This window comes from Theobroma cacao, chromosome 9 (genome assembly GCF_000208745.1).
Source record: "Theobroma cacao cultivar B97-61/B2 chromosome 9, Criollo_cocoa_genome_V2, whole genome shotgun sequence".
Taxonomy (NCBI): domain Eukaryota; kingdom Viridiplantae; phylum Streptophyta; class Magnoliopsida; order Malvales; family Malvaceae; genus Theobroma; species Theobroma cacao.
Genome location: NC_030858.1, coordinates 35,529,080 through 35,553,974, shown reverse-complemented (window position 1 = coordinate 35,553,974; position 24,895 = coordinate 35,529,080). Strand labels below are relative to the sequence as shown.

At 34.3% G+C, this 24,895-nt stretch overlaps 4 protein-coding genes across 5 annotated transcripts; 2 read left to right on the top strand and 2 right to left on the bottom strand.

The window, feature by feature from the left end:
• LOC18590527 (sodium-dependent phosphate transport protein 1, chloroplastic) lies at positions 145–4,910 on the bottom strand. The gene is made up of 10 exons (XM_018128119.1): positions 4,456–4,910; positions 4,164–4,271; positions 3,880–4,035; positions 3,514–3,729; positions 3,045–3,254; positions 2,374–2,511; positions 1,941–2,042; positions 1,491–1,556; positions 1,163–1,247; positions 145–581 (listed from the first exon to the last, which is right to left on the bottom strand). The coding sequence occupies exons 1-10, from the start codon at positions 4,834–4,836 to the stop codon at positions 484–486; spliced, it is 1,560 nt and encodes a 519-aa protein (XP_017983608.1). The 5' UTR covers positions 4,837–4,910; the 3' UTR covers positions 145–483.
• Positions 11,222–13,144, top strand: LOC18590526. Of its 2 annotated transcripts, none has more exons than XM_007016090.2 (2): positions 11,222–12,638; positions 12,794–13,144. In XM_007016090.2, exon 1 carries the CDS (start codon positions 11,471–11,473, stop codon positions 12,626–12,628), a length of 1,158 nt encoding a protein of 385 aa, XP_007016152.2. In that variant the 5' UTR covers positions 11,222–11,470; the 3' UTR covers positions 12,629–12,638; positions 12,794–13,144. The 2 variants fall into 2 exon arrangements, with proteins under 2 accessions (XP_007016152.2, XP_007016151.2); XM_007016089.2 differs by having other exon boundaries at positions 11,223–12,642.
• Positions 14,101–18,558, top strand: LOC18590525 (GDP-mannose transporter GONST2). Its single transcript, XM_018128258.1, has 10 exons — positions 14,101–14,629; positions 15,151–15,347; positions 15,591–15,801; positions 15,926–16,065; positions 16,172–16,301; positions 16,753–16,851; positions 17,010–17,164; positions 17,269–17,385; positions 17,945–18,042; positions 18,134–18,558. Exons 2-10 carry the CDS (start codon positions 15,160–15,162, stop codon positions 18,175–18,177), a joined length of 1,182 nt encoding a protein of 393 aa, XP_017983747.1. The 5' UTR covers positions 14,101–14,629; positions 15,151–15,159; the 3' UTR covers positions 18,178–18,558.
• Positions 20,618–22,911, bottom strand: LOC18590524 (transcription factor MYB35). The gene is made up of 4 exons (XM_018126929.1): positions 22,493–22,911; positions 22,243–22,369; positions 20,972–21,539; positions 20,618–20,938 (listed from the first exon to the last, which is right to left on the bottom strand). The coding sequence occupies exons 1-4, from the start codon at positions 22,909–22,911 to the stop codon at positions 20,673–20,675; spliced, it is 1,380 nt and encodes a 459-aa protein (XP_017982418.1). The 3' UTR covers positions 20,618–20,672.

The window sequence follows — 24,895 nt, the reverse complement described above, 5'->3', positions numbered from 1 at the left end:
AGATTTTACTTTCTTCATGTTTTACATATGTGTATGTGTGTGTGTGTGCGCGCGCCTGTATTTGTGCATGTGTGTATTTGTGGTACATAATCACTTCTGTCCAAGTGATTGAGAGATCCTACCAAAAAAACAACGTGTTTGAGAGAAAAAAGGCAATGAAATTACAAACTGATTTGTTAAGGATTAAATATAGCATTTACAGGATTACAGGCTGTGGTGTGTTTACCATACAAATAAATTCTTCCTCCAACGAGACCTCTTGCAACAATTGCAATATTAGAGCCATTGACAATTTTGGATTTCAAATTTTGGGTCTCCCTCCCTGGCATTAAGAAAATATGGCCACTAGCTCAAGTCCTTTCCTCCAAAATTTGACTCATGCTTTTTCATCTTTTGTCTTCATTCAATCAATTGAACTCTCTCAAATAGCTCAGGCACGTGGGGGCTTGAATGCCCCATGCTAAACATCTGAATATCCGAGAGTCAGTCCAGTATTTTCTCACCAGTTGAAAAGAGGTTCCAAACCACAGTTCCAACCAAGTATAGCCCAACTGAAACCTTGAACACATCATCCCAAGAACCTGAGAATGTTCAATATAAAGGAAAATGCCCAAGAATCAGCAATTGTGTAAAGATTCAATTATGGGGGAATAGGGGGAAATGAAATCATAGGATTTTGTGGGCGATCTTGAATCTAGATGAAGTGCTACAGGCTAATACACATGGACCAGGATTCTATAGCCACCATATTAGGAAGGCTTTGGATGGAAGTGTCCTGAAATTCGAACCAACCCACTGTTTTTCGACAAAGACATTTTTATTTTCTCATTCTCTTTCTAAATACAGCATGATGAATGTTTTAAATGAAATTGATCAACTCAACCAAACATGAGGGCAAAGTTATTAAGTAGGAGCAACTCCACCCACTTGGCTTATTCTCCGATGTCACCTGTAGGTAACTTTCCACAGCCAAAGGTGAGTTAAAATTTTTTCAGCAAATTGTATTCCTTAGGCCATGATTCAGTTCAATTGGGCACATTTCTCTTGTTCATAAATATAAGCCAGGAATCAATTTTGATTTTCCATTTAGTTTCAACTGGTCTAACATATATTTCTATTTAGCTAATTACCACTCGAAAAAAATCAAGGAATGACTTCTTACCATGTTGCAGAATGTAACCAGTTGCTGCAGTTCCAAACACCCCTGCCAGTACTCCAGCAGTGTTGGATAAACCAAGTAATACCCCCTGCAGAGAATAAATAGAAAATAAAAAAGGGAAAACCATCACTTCTCCAAACAAGGTTAAGAAGAAAAGCAATATCAGCAGTCCAGTATAACCCGCTCATGTCAAATGCTATTACAACAAACACCGGTGGTTAGGTGAAGCATTATTAGCACAAATCAAAATTTTGCCACCCTTCATCACTCTAAGCTTCCTTTTATATTGAAGTACGCTTTGTAGAACAAACTGAAAGAACTAAAAACTTACGGAATATCGAGGAGCAATATCTTGATGATTTGAATACAGGCCAGACTGTGAAAATGCATCTGTTCCCTATTCAAGATAACAAAACTAGAATTAGCTGTGCCAATTGCATCTACTGAATTTTCTGACTCCATAAGCATACTTACATAGGACAGAGAAGAATTTTACAAAAATACCCGACTTTGCATTTTTTTTTTATACTTAATATTTACAAACTATCTAAAATTCTAGAAGTCATAAACCTTGACATCAGACAAAACTCAGTAATGAAGAGAATATTCGAGAGAGGGGTCTGATCACCCACTATATAATATCTGTTCCACCAATTAAAACATTGTTGGTAGAGTAACTCAGCTACCGTGATTAAGTGGAAGTTTGAGTACAAAAGAAGGTATGTTAACTGGCGCTAGACGTATACTGATTTTATGTTTCAAAGTGTTGAAAGAAGCAAACCTGACTGCATGCCATACACAAAACAGCCATAGCAGGAGAATTGACATGGCTCAGCTGAGTTAGGAAGAAAGCAGGGCCAAGAAATCCAATTGATTGCATGATCTGTAATGCATAGTAAGATATATTCAGTAAACTTAAACAGACTGTTCAACTTAGAAATTCAACTTAGCATTAGCAACAGAGAACTTGGAAGAAGAAGATGAAAGAGCACATATGCACATACACTAGGAGACATGAGAAAGAGAGAATTGAATTTGTAACTTTACCAAAGTTGTTAGTGCATTGAACTTAAAAAATCATCATGTGCATCACTCTTGATAAATGTATATATGAAGGAAAGCATATTTAGAGAAAATTGCATAATTAAAGAACAATGAAAATGCAAAACAGCCATTCTAAGAATTTTTTTAAGGAAAATGAAAACTAAGAGTACCTTGCGAACAGTGGTCACGGATAAACCTTTGCTTACAAGTGTATCTGCAATCCACCCTCCAAGATTCGCAGAAAAAGCCATTGTAAGCCAGGGCAAAACACAGAAGAGCCCAGATTCTGTGAGATTGAACTTCAGGACCTATGGATGTATAACAAAAATAAATTCTTAATACTATGACGGGAAGGACAAACATTTTTAACAACTGTTAGAACAAGCCTCCGAACATAACCATGTGAATGCTTCAAGTTTTAAAAAGTGGAAACAGAGAAAGAAAAAATGTTTTTGGGTGAGGGTGAAACAAGGTCAACAACAAGCCACAATGTAGTCAAGGAAGAATGGTAGTAGACTTCAACAATTTGGGAAAATGGTCCTGAATCATCCAAATTCAGACATAACAATGCCAGAACTCATCAGCTAGATTCTTAGCCAACTGATGAGTTATAACAGTTGCCTTAACTATTAAAAAGCGCATTATTTTCCAATATGAAAAATTGGCATTGGCTATCAAAATAAGGGGACAGTGCAGGACATTTCACTTCCATAGTTTGCCAGGAACTTAATATCTACGGTTTCTGTTGACTCTTCCACACTTAGGATGCTTACTAAGCATTTTGAATGCTATGGTTGCAAGAATAATAGAGCAGTGTGCATTCAGGGATGAAATGACTTACTTGATTATAGTATGTTGGCATCCATGTCAAAAGAATAAATGTTCCCCAATTGTGACAGAAATGAGACACTATTAGGGCCAATACAGGTGGTTTCGACAAGATTAACCTCCAAGGTATTGTTTTAACTGGCTTGTTGGTAATATTGTTAGTAACAATAAGCTTCTTCTCCTGGGGCCGAAGTTGAGGATCCTCAAGAGGTGAACTATGAGCCTACAGAAAAAAGAAGAAAAAAATATTACATTTGGAAGATATTTTTGAATAAAATCAAACACTTCTATCGCTATCAGAATTTGCTTGTTGGCAAACAACTGAAGCCTTCATCCAAAAAATCTACACTAAAACTTAAGATCATTCAAAATATGAGTGCTTCATTTCCATATAATACTAATTTGTTTAGAATGAGAGCAAATTTAGAATCTTTGTAACGAAACATGTCAATCAATACCACGAATATGGGGAGCAATTTTACCTTATTTAGCCATAAACCAAACCAGACTGTCCCTAGAGAACCGAAGGAGTAAAACACTGATGGCCATCCAAACTGATGAATCAAGAATGGTGAAAAAGCCAGGCCAGTAACTGAGCCAAGATACATTCCACTATACACCAATGCTAGTGATCTACTCCTTTCGGCAACAGGAACCCACCTGGACAGAATATTATTCATGGCAGGCATAGCAACACCCTGAAAACAAAATCAAACTAAGTCAATACTTTGGCCTTGTACAGTGACAATATTTGTAGTTTTCTAAGATAAAATTTCAAACTATTCTTGCGTCTTAAAAGCTGTTGAATTAATTTGCTTTTTGGGTAGAATACTGATAAAAGAACCAACCTCGCCAATTCCCATGAATGCACGAACGACAAGTAGGAATGGCAAACCAATTTTAGCAGCAACAGGAGTAAGAGCTGTAGCAATGGACCACCATATTACCCCAAATCCTAACACCGACTTGCCACCTACAGTGTCTGCCCATATGCCACCAGCAATCTGTCATTAACTACAACTAAATTAGCAAGAAAAACCAACAAAAATTTATCCTTTAGATTAACAGAAACAAAAATTTCATATCATGACCAGACCATTAAAAAAAGGAAAAGAAAGAAAGAATTTATTACCTGAGTAAGTAGATAACCCCAAAAAAAAGATGACTGTACTAGACCAACAGTTGCTGGGTTCCAATTGAATTCAGCTGACATGGGAAGTATAGCAATGCTCATATTTACCTGCCAAACAAAATCTGTTCAAAGTTGATAATTCAAAGAATAACAAAAGTTTAACTGAATTTAACTACTATTGCTAATTATAGCTATAAAACTAACGGTCATTTTCAAAGCTCTTCAAAAGAAGTGCTTTCTTTTTTTTATCAAGAAGCAAAGAAAGGAAAAACAACTTAAAAGTAAGGCTTACCCTATCCATATTGCACAGCAAGAAGGCTGAGAAACACAAAATAACTATAACCCAACGCTTGGGGAACTGCTCCCACCAAGGAACCGAACTGTCAAAATCCTCCTCATTCAAAACGACATCATTTAATCGTTCCCCAAGCTTAACCGGTTCTCTTATCGATTCGGGGATTTCTCTTACGTCTGCAAGCACTTTCCCGCTTCTTCTTCTCCTTCTATCACTTGAGCTATCACTAACTAAAACACGGAAAAAGAGAGAGCCATGGGGGGAATTGACCCAAACCCGGAAAAGGGATCCCGCCCGGTTGGGCTTGTTCCGGGTGGAGATAATGTCGGGTGGGGATTTGGGGAAATTTGGAGAGAAGAGGAGAGCTCCGGAGCTCATGGCAACCGTTCACCACTTCACTGAGAGAGAGGAAGGGACAAAGATTTTTCAAAGGTTTTTTGGAGAGAGAGAACGGGAGGGATATTTATGGGGTTTGGTCAGAGACTTGACACGTGTACTGATTGGATTAACAGAAAAACGGATTCTGGATTCCTTTCCTTTTTTTTCTTTCTCTATAATTTGTCTTTTCTCTTCCTAGACTTGGATTGGGCTTGTCGCAGTTCAATGATCAAAGGCCCCGTAAGGAAGTGAAACCCTGATGGGCTTAGGCTTACGCTGCTCAGCTGGCTTGGTTTGTGGGCTAAGGAGTCTGCTTCAGACATATAACCTTATGTCCAATGTGGTTAGGTTTTCGGCTGGGTGCCCTCCAGTGTCCATTCTAATTATGGAGGTCAAAGTTGAACAAACATAAATGACATTATTGTTGAGAATGAAAGTTAGTTCAAAATTAACTACCAAAAAGATGGTAATAAAAGTTGCATTTAAAGAAAAAGGAGCAGACAACTAGAAAGGCAACGAGTAGCGTGAAGTATTGCAGCTTAGTATAAGAGCCAAAACCTATATTCATAGCAGATTAGCTGGCATCTGGGACTTGACCATCAGTCACCCATCCCCCCACAATTATGCACTGCTTTCAACATTACTTTATAGATTCTTCCGTCTTTACCTTCCTTATAATCCAAAGCAGTAATTATATAAACTGAGCCTGAGCAGAGGCAGACCCCCTCTGTGGGTCATTGCCATCACTCTACCACCAAAACTACCCCTCTTAAAGCTGCACTATTATTCCACTCTAAGAAGCTCAAAGTGTTGGTACAGATGAAACCATTCTATATCTTAAAAATTTAAGACTGTAGAATAAAGAGTTGGAAGTCAAATTCCAAAATGAGATGGGTGAAATTATGAAATGCTATCTTTTATTATATAATTCGAAATTTATCATTATTTTTATTTATACAAAAAAAAATCATCACACACAGAAATTGTTGTATGTATATATGAATTTTTTTAAATTTGTACAGTTTTTCATTTGAAAGTGATGATCCAAAGAGAGATTAAATAAAATAAAATTAAAAAAAAAAAAGAAGTCTCAATTCAATGAGTCTCTAATACAAGTACAAACTATAATTGCTGGTCATATGGGTTGAGATAATTAAAGACTAGTTAGTCAGCTTTCAAACCAGACAGAAACTTTAGCTCATTGTGTCCCAGGCTTATCCTTTCACTTCTATCAAATTTTCCATTTCTATAATCATTTAAAAAGTTTGAGCATAGGCTTGGATGAACCCCAAAAGGGTTTTTTATCACACGCTTTTGGCCAGATTTTGAGCAAAGTTCAATAATGAGATTCAGAAGACTTGATGCTCAAGGGAAATTGCTGGCTGAATGCCCTCAATTGGTTGTAAAAAGAAAAAAAAAACAAATAAAACAAAAAAGGAAATAAGATCAGGAGCATATCTCAATGCTGATGAGCATTAATGCCAGCCACATGTGTTAACTAACCACTGGATTAGAGAAACATATAAATGTGTGTATCAAGTGGGTTCCCCACTTCAATCCGACAAAGTCCAATTAAATTGTAAGCATAATAATAAGTAATTTTAGGCTGAACCAAAGCTTCCATTTCAATAATAAATAATGAATTAGTATCCTCCATTGTTAGCCATGCGCATCTTCAAGACAAAGACCCGTAATTTACAAAAAGGGTAGAAGAAGAAAGCAAAATGTGTTAATTCTTTTCTCCAACAAAGGCAAACTTCTTGCCCTTGGTCCATATAATTTAATTTCTTTTTCTTTTTGGGCTAAAAGCTGAAGAAATTTACTTATTTTTCAACATTAATACATATTCCAATATTGATTAATTTGTAATATTAAACACAGATTGCAGTAAAATAAAACAATGTCGGCAGCTTTCTTACATTTCAAGGGAGGAGCAACAAAGCAAAAAAGAGATATCGGAGCAAAGTTGAAAAGGATCGAGAGGTCCCAAAGAAAAAGAAGCCCCCGACTTCTTGACTTCATCAAAACGACGCCATACCATACATTTTACTCAAATGTCAATACCCTCGTTGACTTGCTTTTCTATGAAAGCATAACAATGTTATCCGTTTTTTCCTTTTTCATTTTTGTGTTACAAAACTTAAAAAGTAATACTATGATCATATCATATCATATCATATCATTGAAATTTCATATGCTTTCGGGTCTAACTTTTATCCATAGTTTTAGCTGCTCTCTTAAGATTTAAGACTATATAACTTGTTTAATTACAACCCCAATTTCAATATCAATCATTATTCTATCTGAAATTTAGAATTAAGAGTCTTAAAATTAAGACTCGAAAAAACTATCTTATAGTAACAAGAAATAAAATTAAGCGAATTGGAAATATCAATCTTAATCACCCAATCATAATGATTTCAATTTCATTTTTTTTTTTATAAAATTGTATCATTAAAATTTAAAATAATGAGAATGATTAGGTTCTAAAAAAAATAATGAGAATGATTATATATGTGGAATTGTTGATTAATTCAACATATAAAGTCTTAAAGGTTAACTTTATTCTAGTAGATGGTAACTTTTAGGTAGAAATTTCCCGTCAATTAGACCACATGGATTAGTAAAAGACTTAATTAATTGACTTAATTTTTTTAATCTTCTTTTTGTTTATTTTGGTAAGTGTAAGGTCCATAATAAAAAATTTTTATTTTCATTTGATATCTCGTTTCGTGTATTTTTTATAATTTTATATCAAGTATTGAATAAATTTGTCATACATATTAAAGTTTAAATTTTATAATTTATAATTTTGGATTTAAGAATTATAATTTTTTATTAATGTAAAATTACAAAAAAAAATCAAGCAAAATAAAGAATTTATATCCGTAAAGTCGAACGACTTAACTTACCTAATCGTGCGGCTCACTATTTTAAGCTGTCCAAATTCCAAAATAACCCCAAGAGAATTAATTAACGTAAGCTAGTTTTAGTAATCATGGTAATTAACCAAGAATGAAGGATCTTTAAAGTACTAAAAGTTGTTTAAATTATATGACAAGTGGTATTAAAATGTTGATCAGGTGATAACACAGTAAAAAAATGAACGGGAAACACGGGGAGTCATCAGAATTTTTTATCGGCCAAAGGGAAATCAAACGGACCCACCTTGGCAGCAAGATTGTAGTCTAGGGAAGATCGTGTGGCCCACATCATCACCACCGCCATGATCAACAATCCTACCTATACTTCTTGCAAGTTTCCAATTTTTCACGAGACGAAACAAACAAAAGAGAAATTAAGACAACCTTGTAATTACATTTGAGTGCAATCATTGCAGCCTTTTACCAATAGTAAATGACTGGAGAGACTAAGATGCTTCCATGTTTACGTTGAGTTCTGAAAATGACACTGTAGCTGACTTTGGGTCGGTCATGTTAAATTTGATGTTCAATCTAAGATTACTCTTTGTTTGATGTGTCCGAATCAATTATGCCAACAATTTTATTACTTAAGTTAAAAAATAATATAAGTTAAACAGAATTAAGTTTTGTTTCATTAATATTTTTCTTTATCATTTTAATCATTAATTGAATTATTAAATTTGTACAATTATTTTAATATTTTAATTAGTCACAAAAGAAAATACCCACCCTTGAAAGCTGGCTAGTACGGCTGCTACAACCATAGACTTTAGTAGCCTGACATTGTAGAGCTAGGTTATTGATTTATAGAGGTTACAGTCAAAGGACCAATCTGTTCGTTTCCCAGCCCGGCTAAGTTCGGAATACTTTTAGTTGAAAATTGTGTATGTAATGGAATAATAATGCACGCTTTAAGTTGCAATTTCCTTTATGTTAAAAAATTTTACAGTGGATCCTTTGGTTAATAGGGCTTGGTCATTATCTACCTGTCTATGGAACTTAACTGAAATGGTGGCACTTCTCTTTCCTTTTGTTTATGGATGAGTCAGCAGAGCAGGAAAGTGCTTGGTATGTTTTATTTTTATATAGGAAAAGTACGTACTACCCTCCAAGGCAAGGCGTGGAAGTGCAGTAGCCACTAATTCCTGGAAAATGAGGGTAAAGAAACATAAACTTGAAACTATGTGCCAAGCCATATTAATTAGTGATTTTAAGGTTTGCTTCAAAAAAAAAATGAAGCATATTTTGTTTTGTACTGTATTGATTTGATTTCGATATCTTAACTGCACATGATTACAGAATCTGAGCCGATGTGGTTAATTACTTACATTTGTGAAGAAATTAAGATCCTTTAGTGGCCTTATTCTCCTTTGTTAATGTGAAAAATCAAACCCAATCTCTATAAATAAATTGGCTTCACCTTAAGGCATCAAGGATAAAGAGGAAGAATTAGACAAAACCATGTGTTATAAAAGTTTGTTGGGATATATTCAAAGCAACACATCAAAAGTTATGCTGAAACAGGTACAAGTGAAAAAAACTTTGGATTCTCCCTTACTAGAAGGGGAAATGACATTTTCCCTTCTGCCAGCATGTTCAATAATTTATGAATGAAACAAAACAGGAAGAACTTGTAACTGAAGCCCCAGCAAGAATCAAATAATTATGTAAATAAGTCAAAAACAGTATAAAAAAAAATGGTCGGCCACTTGAAATGGGGTGAACTTGCACGTGTGCAGCCACGTCGTCCATGTCATTCCTTGGGAATTTTTTTCAATACTTTGTACATGAATTTACTCTTCCCTTGCCATGAGATAATTTTAAGGCTGCAGCTTCAGGTTTAATTAGGGCCGGCCCTCACATGCAAATTAGTTTTTTCATATTTTCTTTTTTCTATTAATAAACAAAATTATCTTAGCAGCTTATAGTGGCTTACATGACTGAATGTGAAATAATTAATGTCTAAATAAATTTAGATTAGGAATAATTTGACTCCTTAATTAGAGATAAGGAAAAATTAGGTCGTCTTTGCATAATGTCGGTTGATGGGCCATGAGTAGAAGAAAATTTATTGAGATTGAAAAATGCTAGAAAAAAAAACTCTAAATTTTTGTGATATAAAATGTTTTAAATATGAGAATAATTAACTATTTAACTGTTCTCTATAGTCCCACAAAAACATGTTTCGTCGGTGCATTAATTACTTTTGGAATTCATGGTTTATGTTTTCAAAATGAAATTTCAATTCTAATTTTTTAACATATCAGAAACTATAGTAATTTCAGACAAAAAAAATTGTTTTAATTGCAATCTTAAAACTAATTAATTATTTGAAGTACAACATTCAACAAAAACATTCTTGTTTAGTGGATCGGAATTGTCAAATACAATGCAACTTAATAACTTATAGTATAATTAACAATTTAATTTCAAAACTTTCATTGTAATTTATTGAGAAAATTATCACATATTTAATTTTATAACCGACGGTTGCTGAACGAAAAGTATTATCAAAATTGTTTTTTGAACCGCTTTATCGATGGAATATTTTGTCAATAATCCATCATAAAGCTCAATATCAACGGAATTTAGAGATGTCAAAGAAATATTCAATTGATAATAACTATTGTTTTGTAGTGTAAGCTTAATTTGATTTTTAAAAATTCAACTAAACAGTAAATTAATATTTAATTAAATAAATTCAACATAAAATTAAATTAAATCTGCACACATATTGATAAAGAGATATATATAAACTCATCTACCTTAAATTTAATATGATTTAATATTTGTTTGGCCTTGTTTTTTTTCAACTTATCTACTTTTTAAAAGTAAAAACCAAACCAAACATAAATTTTGAGAAGCTCTTAAAAAAATAACTTATTTTTAAAATAAAAATTTTTAAAAAATAACTTCAAGAAAAGCTCATATGAGGAGCTTGTTCTTCTATTCTTTTAAAAATATAAGAGAATTTTTATTTTTATTTCAAAAATATTTTTATCTGTTAAAAATAATTACAATATTATCTTATAAAAAAATACATTTTATGATAATTTTAACTAAAATTATAACATATAAAAAAAATTTATCAAATAATTTTAACTTAATTTTAAAAGTTATCATTTTTCATAAAAATTTAATAATAATTTTTAACTCCGAAGGTTTATTAATTTCTCATTAAAAAATTGATACAATTTCTTATAGGATTTTTTAGTTTTTAATTAAAAGGAAAAGCGAAAGAAAGAAAGTGAAGAACGGGGATGATCATAATCAAGAAAATGCATAGACACACAGTTACTTTCGGTTAAAGGTCGTGCTAAACTGACTGCAAACTGACATTAAAACTATATACTAAAAATAATAATCATGTCATTAATTTCTCATCTCCAGAGCGAGAAATTAAAATTACTCTTATAATAGTTATATATATCGTCTTATAAAGATATCGAGAGAGAGATGCCCAATGTGCCATGAAGTTGCGTTACACCTACTCCTAAAACTTTATTCTTCCATGCCCCCACTCTTACAACATCATCTACCTTTACATTCTTCCTTCCCTTTCCCTTTCTTTTCCTTTCTACTTTCATCATTCCCTCCAACATCTCTTTCTCTCTCTCAGCAACGTAATTGACTGCTTGATGGCCTGAAACTAGAACCAGAGCTAGCTGCTCAACCTGAAAACTTTTCAAGCTGCCTGTATCTGTCTATCAATGGCGAAAACCATTGGATCAGTATTCTTCAACAAATTCCTTTCTCTTTTCATCCTTCTTCTCCACCTTGGTTGCTTCATTTTCACCGCCAAAGACCACCACAAACCAGCCAAGAAACGCAAAGCCTCTCCTCTTTCTCTTCCCCCTCCTTCTCTCAAACCTAACAAAGCTCTTTCCTCGACTTGGTCTTGTCTCAAACGCATCTTCTCTTCCTCTAAAGCCAACTGCAAAAACACCATCCAAACACACCCTACAGCAACAACAACAACACCGACGTTAACCTCCGCAAGAAACTCCCAACAATCCCTTGTATCCATGATAATCCCACCTGAAACTCATTTATCCGAGAGTCCTCCTACACGTCATGAAAAAACATCCGGGTCTTGTCCAGAATCCGACATCTCATCCGACAACCAGTTTTTCCCTCTACGTAACGATATCTTCCCATGCACAGCTTGCGGTGAGATTTTCCAAAAACCCCATTTTCTTGAACAACACCAAGCAACAAAACACGCCGTATCCGAACTCATTGATGGCGATTCGGGCAAGAACATAGTTCGGATCATATTCAAAACAGGTTGGACAGACAAAGTTAAGAACCCTGAAATCCACCGTATTTTAAAGATCCATAACAGCCCGAAGATTCTGGCAAGGTTCGAAGAGTACAGAGAGCTTGTCAAAGCCAAAGCCGCAAGAAACGGTATAGGAAGACGATACGAGAGATGCATCGCTGATGGGAACGAGCTGTTGAGATTTTACTGTTCAACTTTCATGTGTGATTTGGGACTTAATGGGAGTTCCAGCATTTGCAATCAACAGTATTGTAGCATCTGTGGGATAATTAAGTCCGGTTTCTCACCCAAAATGGACGGAATCCCCACGCTATCTACGAGCTGGAGAGCACACGTGGCGATCCCTGAGGATGTCGAGGAAGAATTCAAGTTCATGAACGTGAAACGGGCCATGCTGGTCTGCAGGGTCGTGGCGGGTCGGGTCGGATCGGAAGGGGAAGAAATAGACAAGGAGGATGGTGGGTTTGATTCGGTGATAGGGAGGGGAGGAGGGAGTGGGGCACATACCAATGTAGACGAGGAAGAGTTGTTGGTTTTCAATCCAAGGGCTGTGCTTCCTTGCTTTGTGATTGTGTACACTGTTTGAGTGTGAGAGTGTATGTATGTAATTTCTTTCTCCTCTTTTGTCTTAACCCTGATTTTCTTTTCTTTTCTTTTCACTTTTTCATCTTATTTAATTATATTGAGATTGTGAAAATTTTGTCACCTGCATATGTGTTTGTGATGTTGATGACGCATGATTTTTTGACAGGTTTTTACCTCTTCTGCTTGGACCCAAAAACAAGAAAGGGTTACAGCCAAAATTAACCAAATGATGTGGAGTGCTGTGATGCTATGATAGAATATGTCTGCTGTGTTAATTAGGATAACTTGTGTATCAGAGAATGTGATGTAAATCTTCTGTTTGGATCAGATTAGTAGCTCTTTTTCTCTCTCTTTTTGTATTTATATAAGTCAGTTTTGAATGATGTTAGATCTAATTTCAAGTTTACAGTCTATTTATTTTGCCATTTTGTTATAAATTTGAAAGAGTGAACTCAACTCAGAACCAAGGCTGCTCCATCTGATACACAAACTTGCTAATGTAAATGTACTTTCTGAATATGCTTCTCTTCTGCAGCCTTACAAGGTTTTCTGCAGGGCAAATTCTTTCCAAATAAAAATTCCTTTTGTTAACGTAGTTAGGATGAAAACTCTGAAGCGCATTCATTCCAAGGACCCAATTATCAAAATAAATTTATGTTGACAAACATTCTTCTCAAATAAGATGAATATAGAGTTGTACTTGAAATCTTCTTACACATGATCTCAGGCTGAGTTGAGTTGAGAATTCATGTTATGCGGAGTTGAAATGACAACTGAAATTGAGAATTGATGTTTAAGATATCACATCCCGAAAGAACTCCATGGACAAACTTCATAAACTTGTTTCATTCCACAAAACTTAAACCCCCAATGGATTGCTTTACTTTTATCACCAAGTTAAACCGGTGTAATTCTTCTTTCCCAGTCCTTCAAATCTGATGATCGACTCGGTGCTAGTTGAAAGACAAGACCCATTTCCCTGGCAGAAACAGCTGCGGTAGTAACAAAATGTCAGTTCCTGTTTCTACGTCTTCCTGCAAAAGTTGGTGAATAAATGGCCCAGCACCTGCACCCTGTAGTCCTTTCCTTCCTTGGTCCTACACTTAGGGCAATGTTCTATAATAAAGGGAAACATTAATCAGTTCACCTGGACCCCATGAAAGTTTCCTAGAGAAGATTGCCTCCAAATAAGTTTTTTGAAGTAGACCTGGAGACATGGAAAAACAAAGAAGATGCCGAACTCAGTTACAACTTTGAGCAAAGTTCGAGCTCCTGAATGGGATTATTTTGGGCCGTCCTGAGCTCAATGGGCCCATAACTAAACTGCGCTTTGGGTCTTTTAGGAAGTATCAAGCATTCAAAGCTCAACTTTATTGGGCTTCAAATTGGAGACTCCGGGAACCCGACCCACCTCCATTGTAGTGCCAAAAGCAGGGCATGTATTCCGCGCAAACAGATCAGAAGATTCAAAACAGCACCCAGTCAGCAACACCTTCAAGGCTTCACCATCAACAAATAAATCCATTCTCAATTCAGTTGTTTGCTCAGTTTTAATGGCTAGATTCAGACAACATTTGACTTTGGAAAACCTCGGGACTTGTTCCAAAATCCATTATTCAAATTCTTACATTCCTGGAATCTCGCTCTCTGTTTGCTTCCCTCACCCTTCATTTCACAATGCTTTTAAACTGCCAACTTGTGACAACTTCAAAAACTTTTCTTTCTCATTACTTTTGGATCTCTCTCTTTTAGTTTTCCCTTTGCGTGCAATCTAAAAAGAATCCGAATTTCAGTTTTCACGTCTTTTGCATGATCCTCTGCCTCTGGGACTCCGGGTTGCTTTCTCTTTCATTTCCGAGGCGTCTGATTGCCTTCTTTAACTGATTATGCTCTGATAATTTCTTTTTCCTATAATTCTCTTTTTCTTCGGGGCTTTGCTCTGTAATTTGTTGCCAATCGGGTTAGATACTAAATTGAAGCTTGAAGGGCACCAATCAAATTGGTAATATCTTCTTGTTTTTGGGTTATGTTTAAAATTTTAATTTTCTTATTTGTTTGCCGATTGTTTCATAAAATCTTGGCATTACGATAAGTATTACAAACAAAGATGAAAACTTTCTCTTTCTGCGAACATGGATTATTAGTCGAATTAACTAATTGCAAATGCTTTGGCTTAATTTGCCTTAAATTGAAAGTTTTTTTTTTCTATTTAAACTGTGGAGGGCAAAAATTATAGTAACAAAAGCAGCGCAATTTCATGTTTTTCACTTACATATCTGAATATTGATAGAGATAGCAATAGAATTTTGTTGCAAAGCTTCTACTTTAGGCACTATTGCTGCACTGAAGTTTCAACAATTTTCTAATCTTTGAGGGAGTAACTTATTTCTACTATAGTTTTTGTTCATGCTTTAGGATTGTTTCACTTCATTGGCAAATTGTCATTTGAACTTTTGGCAGTAGCAATTTGGAGCTCTTTGGCTGATTATTCCGAATTTTATGTTTTTTTTTTCTCATATGCAGGTCAGTGATATGTCAAATATCAAGTTAGATCAGGTTGTTTGTCATGATTCTGAGGAATCAGAATTAACCTCTTGGAACGGGAAGGTGACATCAGATAAAAATAGAGCATATGAGATCCTGAACACTATCCATCAGCAAGGGCAGAGGTCAATTAACAGTATCACTGCAAATGCTGAGCCTGGAACATTGACTGATAGGTAGAATTAACCAAATACATTTTCAACTTCTGATGTTTTACTTTAATTCTTCTCTAAACTGCTATTTGTTCAAGTTCTCTCCTGTGTGTGGTGTATTTCAATCCCCACATGAATGACAGTTTTGCTAATTTGATTTTGACACAAATTTGAATTTTTTTAATTTATACTTTACAAGTCAATTTGATGTATTTATCACTGGTTCTTCAGTACAATGTGTAAAATCCATTTACTTTCTTCAATCAGGTTTCTTAAAGGGAATAGAGCAGCAATTGGTGACAGTTTCAATCTTCCATTTGATGGGAATGAAAAACGTGCACATGTATTTGGAAGACGATCTGGGCCTCTTCTGTCTGGAACAGCCTACTGCATTTCTTCATGCAGCATGATATTGCTGAATAAAGTTGTTCTCTCAAGTTATAATTTCAGTGCAGGAATATCCTTGATGTTTTATCAAGTATGTAAATCTATCTAGTACACCAGCTTAATAGCATTCAAAGTAGGCAAAGAGGTCTTGTCATGTGAACAGTTAGAACTTTGCCATGGTGGAAGTTCATTCTTTTTCCTGTATTGCACTGCAGAATCTGATCAGTTGTCTAGTTGTTGCCATATTGGGTCTGTGTAGAGCAGTTTCAGTGGAAAAGCTCACTTGGAAGCTGATCAGGGTATGGATCCCTGTGAATATCATCTTTGTTGGCATGCTTGTATCAGGCATGTATAGGTATGATATAGACTGCAACTTTAGCGTATTCCTTTTTTATTGCATAGACCAAAAGCGAGGAGAAGTGGACTCCTAACATACACAGTTTTTGCATGTTTCATTTCAGTTTGAAATACATAAATATAGCAATGGTGACCATTCTGAAGAACATGACGAATATTTTAACAGCAATTGGAGAATATTATGTCTTTCGAAAACGTCAAAATCAGAAAGTGTGGGCAGCAATGTTTATGATGGTAAAGTTACTCCTTGAGGTTATCAGATTCAGGGAAAACACCATTTATTTTACCTCCGTGTGATTGTATGCTAGTTTCTTCCTGTCCCCAGACTTTGAGTGATTGTCTTGTTGCAGCACAAACCAACTTCAGTACTAATTTTTGTTCTCAGAATCTTCAAAATATGGACAATATCCCATAAGAAGTTAAAAGTTTAGTTTCCTAGCTGCGCTTGTAGCGTTGATTTTATCAGGGAAACACAGAAATTATTATGCATTTGACACAAGAGAGGCCAATGTGAATGACCACCATTTGATTCTTTAGTGCACCAATCAAGTCAACACTCTTCCATAATTAGTTAATCAACTCCCCAAAAAATCAAAAAGCAACCTCTTATAGTGATGAATTTAATTTTTCCTCTTCAGAAATTTGAAGTCTAACATTAATGACATTACGTGTCTTTGTTCTGCAGATTATCTCTGCTGTCAGTGGCAGTATCACAGATCTCTCATTTGATGCCACAGGATATACTTGGCAGATTCTAAATTGCATCTTAACAGCTGGCTACTCAGTATGCATTGAACACTTATTCACTATTTAGTCTATTCGTGTTGTTTACTTTTGAGATCTGTAATTCTAGTTTTGACTATGGGAACCACGGTTTTCGTGCAGATCTCTTTATATTTTTATGATTACCAACTAATGAGCAACATTTGTAATTTGTGACAGCTTACTCTGCGGCGTGTCATGGACAAAGCTAAGCAGACAACAAAATCAGGATCACTTAATGAAGTGTCCATGGTTTTGCTGAATAATTTGTTGTCTCTACCCTTTGCCATCTTCTTGATTATTGTTTTAAATGAATGGGAATATGTGATAAATGTGTAAGTGAACATCTTAAAAGGTTTAACTTTGTTGCAGTCATACAAGTTTTTCATCTTGCAAGTTGCACCTTCTGTATTCTAACATTTGCAGGTTTGATTTGCAGTGATATAGTTAAATTGCCAATGTTTTGGGTTGTTGCAACAGCTAGTGGATTGCTTGGACTTGCCATTAGCTTCACCTCCATGTGGTTTTTGCATCAAACTGGACCAACCACTTACAGGTATTTGATTTTGTGTATGATTAAACTCAAAATTGTCAGACAATTTCTCCTTAAGAAATTTATGCCTCTTAGGTTTTTATGTCGAAGAGACTGGCTTGTGGATTTCAAGGAAAGTTAACAAGAGTGAAAAATGAAGATAAACTATATGGCTCTGCTGATGTGCTTTATGCTCATGTATAGATCAATCTACTTTTTAGTGAACATTTTTTCTGTGCTAAGCAAATAACTGGTATCTGTGTTAGTCCATAGCAATAGTTCCATCTAGTTCATTTAGCCATGAGGAAGTACATAGTTGTTGATTAAAATCCATCGGCCAGTAATGATCTCTTTTCAAGTAATTCCTGAGGGGAAGCGAGGATTAAGGCTTACATTACTACTGCTCCCACTTTTTGTGATAACATTTTATTTTTTGAATCACTTGTGTGTATATGTTGTAATCAGGCTCCAGTTCCCTTATTTGCACGCCACTCTCATCTTCTATGATATGCAGTGTATTCTTTTTTTTTGTGCTTTGACATGGTAATCATACTACCACTGACATTATATCCTTGATTTACAGCCTTGTAGGTTCCTTGAACAAGATTCCCATCTCTATTGCCGGTATCGTGTTGTTCAAAGTTCCACTCAGTATACCAAACACGTTCAGCATACTTTTCGGTAATGATTTTAACTGACTCTGCCTACCATGAATGAATACTTACCAAACATAGATTTTCATCTTATGTCAATTGTTGCATGCTTGTTCCAGGTTTATTTGCTGGAATTTTCTTTGCCAGAGCCAAAATGTCATGATCCCAGAACTAGAAACATACACACGTTAAACGACCAGATAGCTTCTCCTTGTCGAAGGATAATCTAAATGACCTTCATAACTGCATATGTCACACTGGGAAAAAGCCAGAAGCTTTCCACGACATGAAAAAACATTTTGAAGTCCTAGAAAACACAAAACTTTAGCACAATACCTCAGCCTGTAAATCAGAAGTTCATACATACAATTCAAAAAGGTCCTTAGTAAACAGAATAATTGTCATGTTTAGATATATGTGTTCTGTCTTTAGTTAATTGCAGAAAGTTAGAAATCAAGGCATGCAATGTCCTTTTTCTTGAGGAAAGAGCTGACAGAAAGTCTGTCATTCCCTTGATATAGCTGGAATAAAAAATTTTACGGAATTTAGGCCATTATTTATTTGTTCATGAATGTGTAACTTAATACCTGTAAATGTTCTTACTTCCATTGTTTTCAAATACAATATTTTCTTTTCTGATACTGGTCATAAGTGAGTGAATAGTGATTGCATATAAAAAATCATATTTATGTATTTTTTTATAATGAAAATTATAAATTAACTTAATAAATTTAAAATAATATTAAATTTGGTACAAAATACTTGTAAATTATAAACTGTTTAATTAATATAAACTACTTCAAAATCAACAAATAGACATAGTTATTTTAGAATATAAAAAGTTTGAAAAATATATAATGAATATTTTGGTATTACACAATAAAATATGATATTGTATGAATTTATAAATATTACTTCATATTATTAGTAAATTATTTTATGTTATGCAAAATAATTTAGTGTTATTAAATTATTAATATGAAATAATAAACTTTAAGTTAAATTTAATTAATATTTTAATTATATAATATAATTTAAGATAAAATACACTAACTCTTCGACTTTTGATCATAATTATACATAGATTCATTAGTTTTCAAAATGAACCGTCTGCCTCAAAAAAATATTTTCGTTGTACATATAAGTCTTACCGTTAATAAATTATTAATATTTTTGTTAATTTGATAACGTGATAATATTTTTAAGATAATTTTACTCTTCATTAATTTTAAAAATTATCACTATAAATTATAATTTTAAAATTTTCTCTCTTTATCAAAAAAAAATTCTTTCCATCTGACTACAATGGCCAGCAACCCTTCCCAAGGGTGCATCGATCTAGTGCCCCCAAGGAGCTCGATCTGGGGTTTCCTAGGGGAGTGCACAGTGCTCCCATGGAAGCCCAAGTAGATCTAGCAGTGGGGTGGCCACGGCGTAAGGAAGTGTTGCCGTTGACTTGAGAGAAAAAAAATAAAGATATTTTAGATATTTTACATTTAAACATTAATGTCTTTATACGATTTGGATTAAGTGTTCATTTTAAAAATTAAATTATAATCGAAAGTTGAGACTGTCAGTGTATTTTACCCTAGAATTTAATATTAATTAATAACAATTGATGCTTTATATAATTGTAGTATTAAATATTCACTCTTTATATTATTTCATATTTATATAATTATATTACTCTTATTTAAATGATATAATATAATTAAATAAAATCCAATATGATTCTCCTATAATATTAAATAATAAAGATTTATTTATTAAATACATTGTTATTTTAATTTAATTCTTAAAATTTTATGTTGTCTATTAAATTCATTCTCATAGATAGTCTGCTTTATCTTTTTGCTACCAATGAATCAATAATTAGTGAAAGTAAATGGGTTAAGACAATAATTAAAATAAAAATACATCTACAAAGACTGATTAGTTCCATGATAAATGGAATGAAAATAAAAATTTACATCCATGTCTTATATATATAAAAACTATTTAAATTCCATCGAAATACATGTTTTATAAGAAAAATAAATAAATTTGAATATATGTTATATACATATATTAACTATTACTAGAATTAATTAAAAATTTTCTCCTAATTGGTTGAATTTCAATCAATTATAATGATGAATGCTGTTGACAATGGAATATGGGAGGGAGTGGACCTCCAACATAATGATTTTTCCCTTTGTTTGATATATAGCAAAAGTAGAATTATTGCATGCAAGAAAATGAAAGACAGCCAGCCCTGAAATGTGAAGGGAATATAACAATTATGGGTACATAGAACTGAGAAATATTCCTATCGGCAATGGAAGGCAAGAAGATTAAGGCTATTTCGGAATTCCAGATCAAAGTACGAACCGAAACTTTGGTCAACGTAGAACGCGTCAAAGAATCGCAATTTGTTGAGAAAAAGTAAACAAAAAGACAAATCCGCATTAAATTGATTGCAGTCCACCAAACAAAGCTGAAAAAGTGTAACAAGCATCATTTTTTGTTCGCAAACCATGACTTTAGAGTGAAAAAGAACCAAACCCATTAGTGAAAGCTTTTATCTCATATGTTTTATGGTCTAGAATTCCATCCCCCTCACACATCCTTTAAGAACTATCTAGGATTGTTCTTTTAACTAAGAGAAAACATATGTTGCTACCGGAAGAATTGAGAGGAGGAAACCATCTCGATCAAGTCCATCTCTTTTCTTCCATGTGAAGAAGCTTGCTCAGCTTGGAGATCGGTGTTCATGTTGGTGTAGCCGTAGTCTGCGGAAAATGAAGATGTGGTTGCTGATCCATTTAACAGGCGGGACAGGTAGAGGTCGGAAAACAGATAGGTGGTTCGAGGCTCTTGTTCCTGAAGGCTACTGGTCAACGAGTTTGGGTCTGTAATGGAAGAGGAGAATCCAAAAGGATCAGCTGGGTTACACTGCTGAACACCGTTTACCTGACAATTAAATCCAGAGCAGTCAATGGTTGAAGGACCTTTGCTGACGTTATCAACAAGGACTGACTTCACCTCAGTTAGACCTTTGGTTAAGGAATAATCAATGCATGGTTGAATGTTATTGTTATTTGCAAAGAAGTTTTGCATGAACAGCAGTTCCTCATCATATGTTTGAGTAATCAAAGGCTGAGAATCATTGGATTCGGACGGTTGATCGGGGAGAAAATATTTGGATTGACTGGACAAGTCTTCAGAGAATGGGGAGCTAGAAGGGGTGGTGGAAGTGGTGGAGCTGTTGCTTGGGGTGATGGAGGTGGCGCTGCGGTTGTTGCTATTCAGATTTCGGCTCTTGATGTAGTCTTGAAGAATAGATGGCTGAGGTTTGCCATTTTGGTTATCATTTTGTTTATTCTTCTTCCTTGAGTTTTGCCTCCTCTTCGTAGCATTCCAGTGATTTTTTATGGCATTTTCAGTTCTTCCAGGGATGAACTTGGCAATCTCCGCCCACCGGTTCCCAACCTTGGCATGAGCTTCAACTAATACTCTCTCCTCTTCTTCACTCCAGCTATCTTTCTGAAACAAGACACCATGAAATTAACAAGAATTGGTGATTGCATTTTGAAAGGAAAGGACCCATAAATGCAATGAAAAAGTTTTCTCACGGAAAGGCTAAAGGCATGCCTCTTTTATGACGAAATTAGTGCTTTGATAGAAAAAAAAATAATTTCCAAAATCACATGAAAATGAACATACTGATCTAAAGGTGGAACAAATGGGAGATGTTGGCAAAACGGTTTCTGAACCCGCCGCCATATGATTTGCATGTCAAGGTACTTACAGTTATAGATACAAACAAAAAGCCTTTAAGCCTTTCAAACTGAAGAATCAAGAACAAACTCAGAGAGATTACAAAAAGAAAAAAAGGAATTTTCTTACCATATAACGCATGAAAAGAAAACCCTAAATGTAAGATCCTTTCGTGTCCTATATCTGTGTCTTAAGCACATCTTTCGGGGTTTGCGAAAATCTCTAATGTTTGAATATGCGTAGATTTTCAGACAACGTCCGAGGAGTTTGTTGTTAGTCAAAAACCCAAGTTTGTTAGATTCCGATTTGCTTTGTCAGAATCAAATCTACGAGTCACCAAATGAATAAACGCGGAAATCTTGATGTATTTTTGAAGAATCAAGACAACAAAAACCAGGTAAAGAAATGAAGAAACTGATCAGTTTGATTCAAACTGATAAAAAACAAAAGAAAATTAAGAAAGAGAAACCTTGATATCAGGGCGCAAATGATTATGCCATCTCTCTCGACACTGTTTTCCGGCTCTACCAACCAAATTCTCAGCTATCTGTGCCCATTTCCTTACTCCATATTGCTTCACCAGTCTTATCAGTTTTCTGTATTGTATCAACCAAAACAAAAACCCTAGGACAATTCAGTATCATTTGCACCAAAAACCATTAAACGGAAACAAAATCTTTAAAAAGAAAAAATAAAGAAAACAAACTGTTTTATATCACCTGTCTTCATCATCTGTCCACTGACCCTTGATCAAAGCTGCAGATGCGACTTTCTTGTTTCTCTTCCCTACCCCTTTAGGGAAACTCTTCATCGAAACTTGCACTTCTTTCGTTTCCATGTTAGGGTTTTTGTCACCGGTCAAAGCAAAGCTCCCCCCATCTATGAAAAGCCCGTCAACAAAGCTTTCATCAAGGTTACTTTGCCATGAAACTCCAGCTACATAGCCACCAATTTCATCACTCGAGAAGGAGAAACCACGCAGCAAACCATCCGTGGAACCAACTGTTCCTTTGCTGATCTTCGAGTGGTTATGACCCCATAAAAACCTGTCTATAGCAGATAATGGAGGACTAGGTTTATATACAGAAGACCTGGACAGTAAATTCCCATAACCAAAACCACCGCCCCCTTCTTCCATGAAGAGATACCTGAGCAAGATTAAAACGGGGAAGAAAATTAAGTAAGAGTTCTTTTCTTTCTTTCTTTTATTTTTTCTCTCTTCTTTCTAGTTGTAAGAAAACCCCATAACAAAAGCTTAAGACAGAAGAGATTCTAGCTGTGGCTTATACAAGTAGCTCACAGCAAGCCTTGGTAAAAGCCACATGGCGAAATTACTATTGATGAGCTGGTGATCAATCCAACGATTGAGAATTCCCTGTGGCTGTAACTCCTGAGCTTCCTCTCTCAGACAAATTGTTAAAGGAAAGAGATGGAGAGATCAGTGGGTTCGTTATTAAACCCACAATTAATTACATAATTAATTATTTAATCATTTTCTTAAAATTTTACCAAAAATTTCTATATGAGTTGAATGAAAATCAGATGGTAAATTAGCTGTGGGAAATTTTAGTGCAGGGGATGATGGGAGCACTCCCCCTACTCCTTTGTATGGATAGGAATGATGCCATCATATATTAATAAGACGATTCTAACCCTTAAAGTATAAGCTTTTCAGCCTATGCAATGAAGGGGTGTTTTGGGGTTATCAAAGCAATGACAAAAATGGAAGGTCTCGAAAAGAAAATGTGGGTGCCCATTTCAAATATGAGAATTAATGCTACATGAATTATTATTAGGGGGTGAGGAAATCGGGGAGAAGTTGAAGCCTTGGGTTTTAATCCTCCTTCGGATGGCTTTCTAAATGGTTATTATCAAAATTGTTTTTTAAAGGAATTATGGTAATTAATTAATTAATTCATGTGTCTCCATACATTAATTGTTCTTTTTGCGTGTGGGAAATGGGAAGGGCTGCACATCCGGGCTGACAAAGATACGGGTGAATAGACCGTCGACCTGCTAGATTTCAGCAACATGGGATTCCGGTCTTGCTGCGGGGATGGTTTGTTTAAAACTTCCCATACGAAAGAAAATAAAGGGAGATAATCTTCTTGAATATTGTTTATACCACATGGTAATAAGATAGATAAACAGTGACACGGAATTAAGTAGATTTAAATTTAAAATAATTATATTATTGTGTATTTATATAATTTGTAATTCGTTTATTACATGTGTAATTAATCATGTTAATAATTTAAACGGATTATAAATCATTATGTCGTGTCATATATAATTTTAATCTAATTCGTGTAATAAACATGTTGAGCATATCATGTCATGTTATGCAACACTTAAAAACACATAAACACTAATAGAAAAAGATGCCATCCTAAAAATGTAAATAGATGGAAAGAGAGTTTCTCATTAGTTTGTTTAGACTAACCTTTAAAACCAAGAATATACTAAGTTTCTCACCATATACTCCTGTTTTTTCTAGCTGTGAATAAGATTAAAAAAAAAGTGAAAGGTGAACTCCATGTCTTGATACATTTTCTTGAAAATAACAGCTATATATCGAATTTGGTTAAATATTAGAATCTTTGCTTAATTTAATATATTTTCCTTTTTTTTACGAACTTCAACTACACCTTTTGTGATATTAACTTTCTCACATAGCATCTTATAATTGTTTTTTCTATTAATATTCTATGGATATCTTCTTCCTCAATTAGCACCCTATAAATAATTTTTGTTCCCATAAAAGTTAAACTGTTAATTTTATTTTTAAAAATTATCAAAATTCTCTTAGTTAAAAAATAAGCCTATTTTTTTACATTTAAGAGTATTTTTTAAAAATTTTACTAAGACAAAATTTACATTTTAATCTCTTATAAAAATAAAATTTATCCACAGGATGTTAATTGGAAAAAAAATGGGAGTGTTATAAGAGAAAAGTTAAAACCACAAGCGATGTAAGTAGAATTTGTCCTTTTTCTATTTATTTGTATTTATTTATGATTTTCTTATCCAAAATTGAAATAAATAAATAAGATTAAAAGGATAAAGTGTTTGCTTGAGGCAAGAGTATAAATTCGACCAATTTAAAAATATTGGTCTTCTAT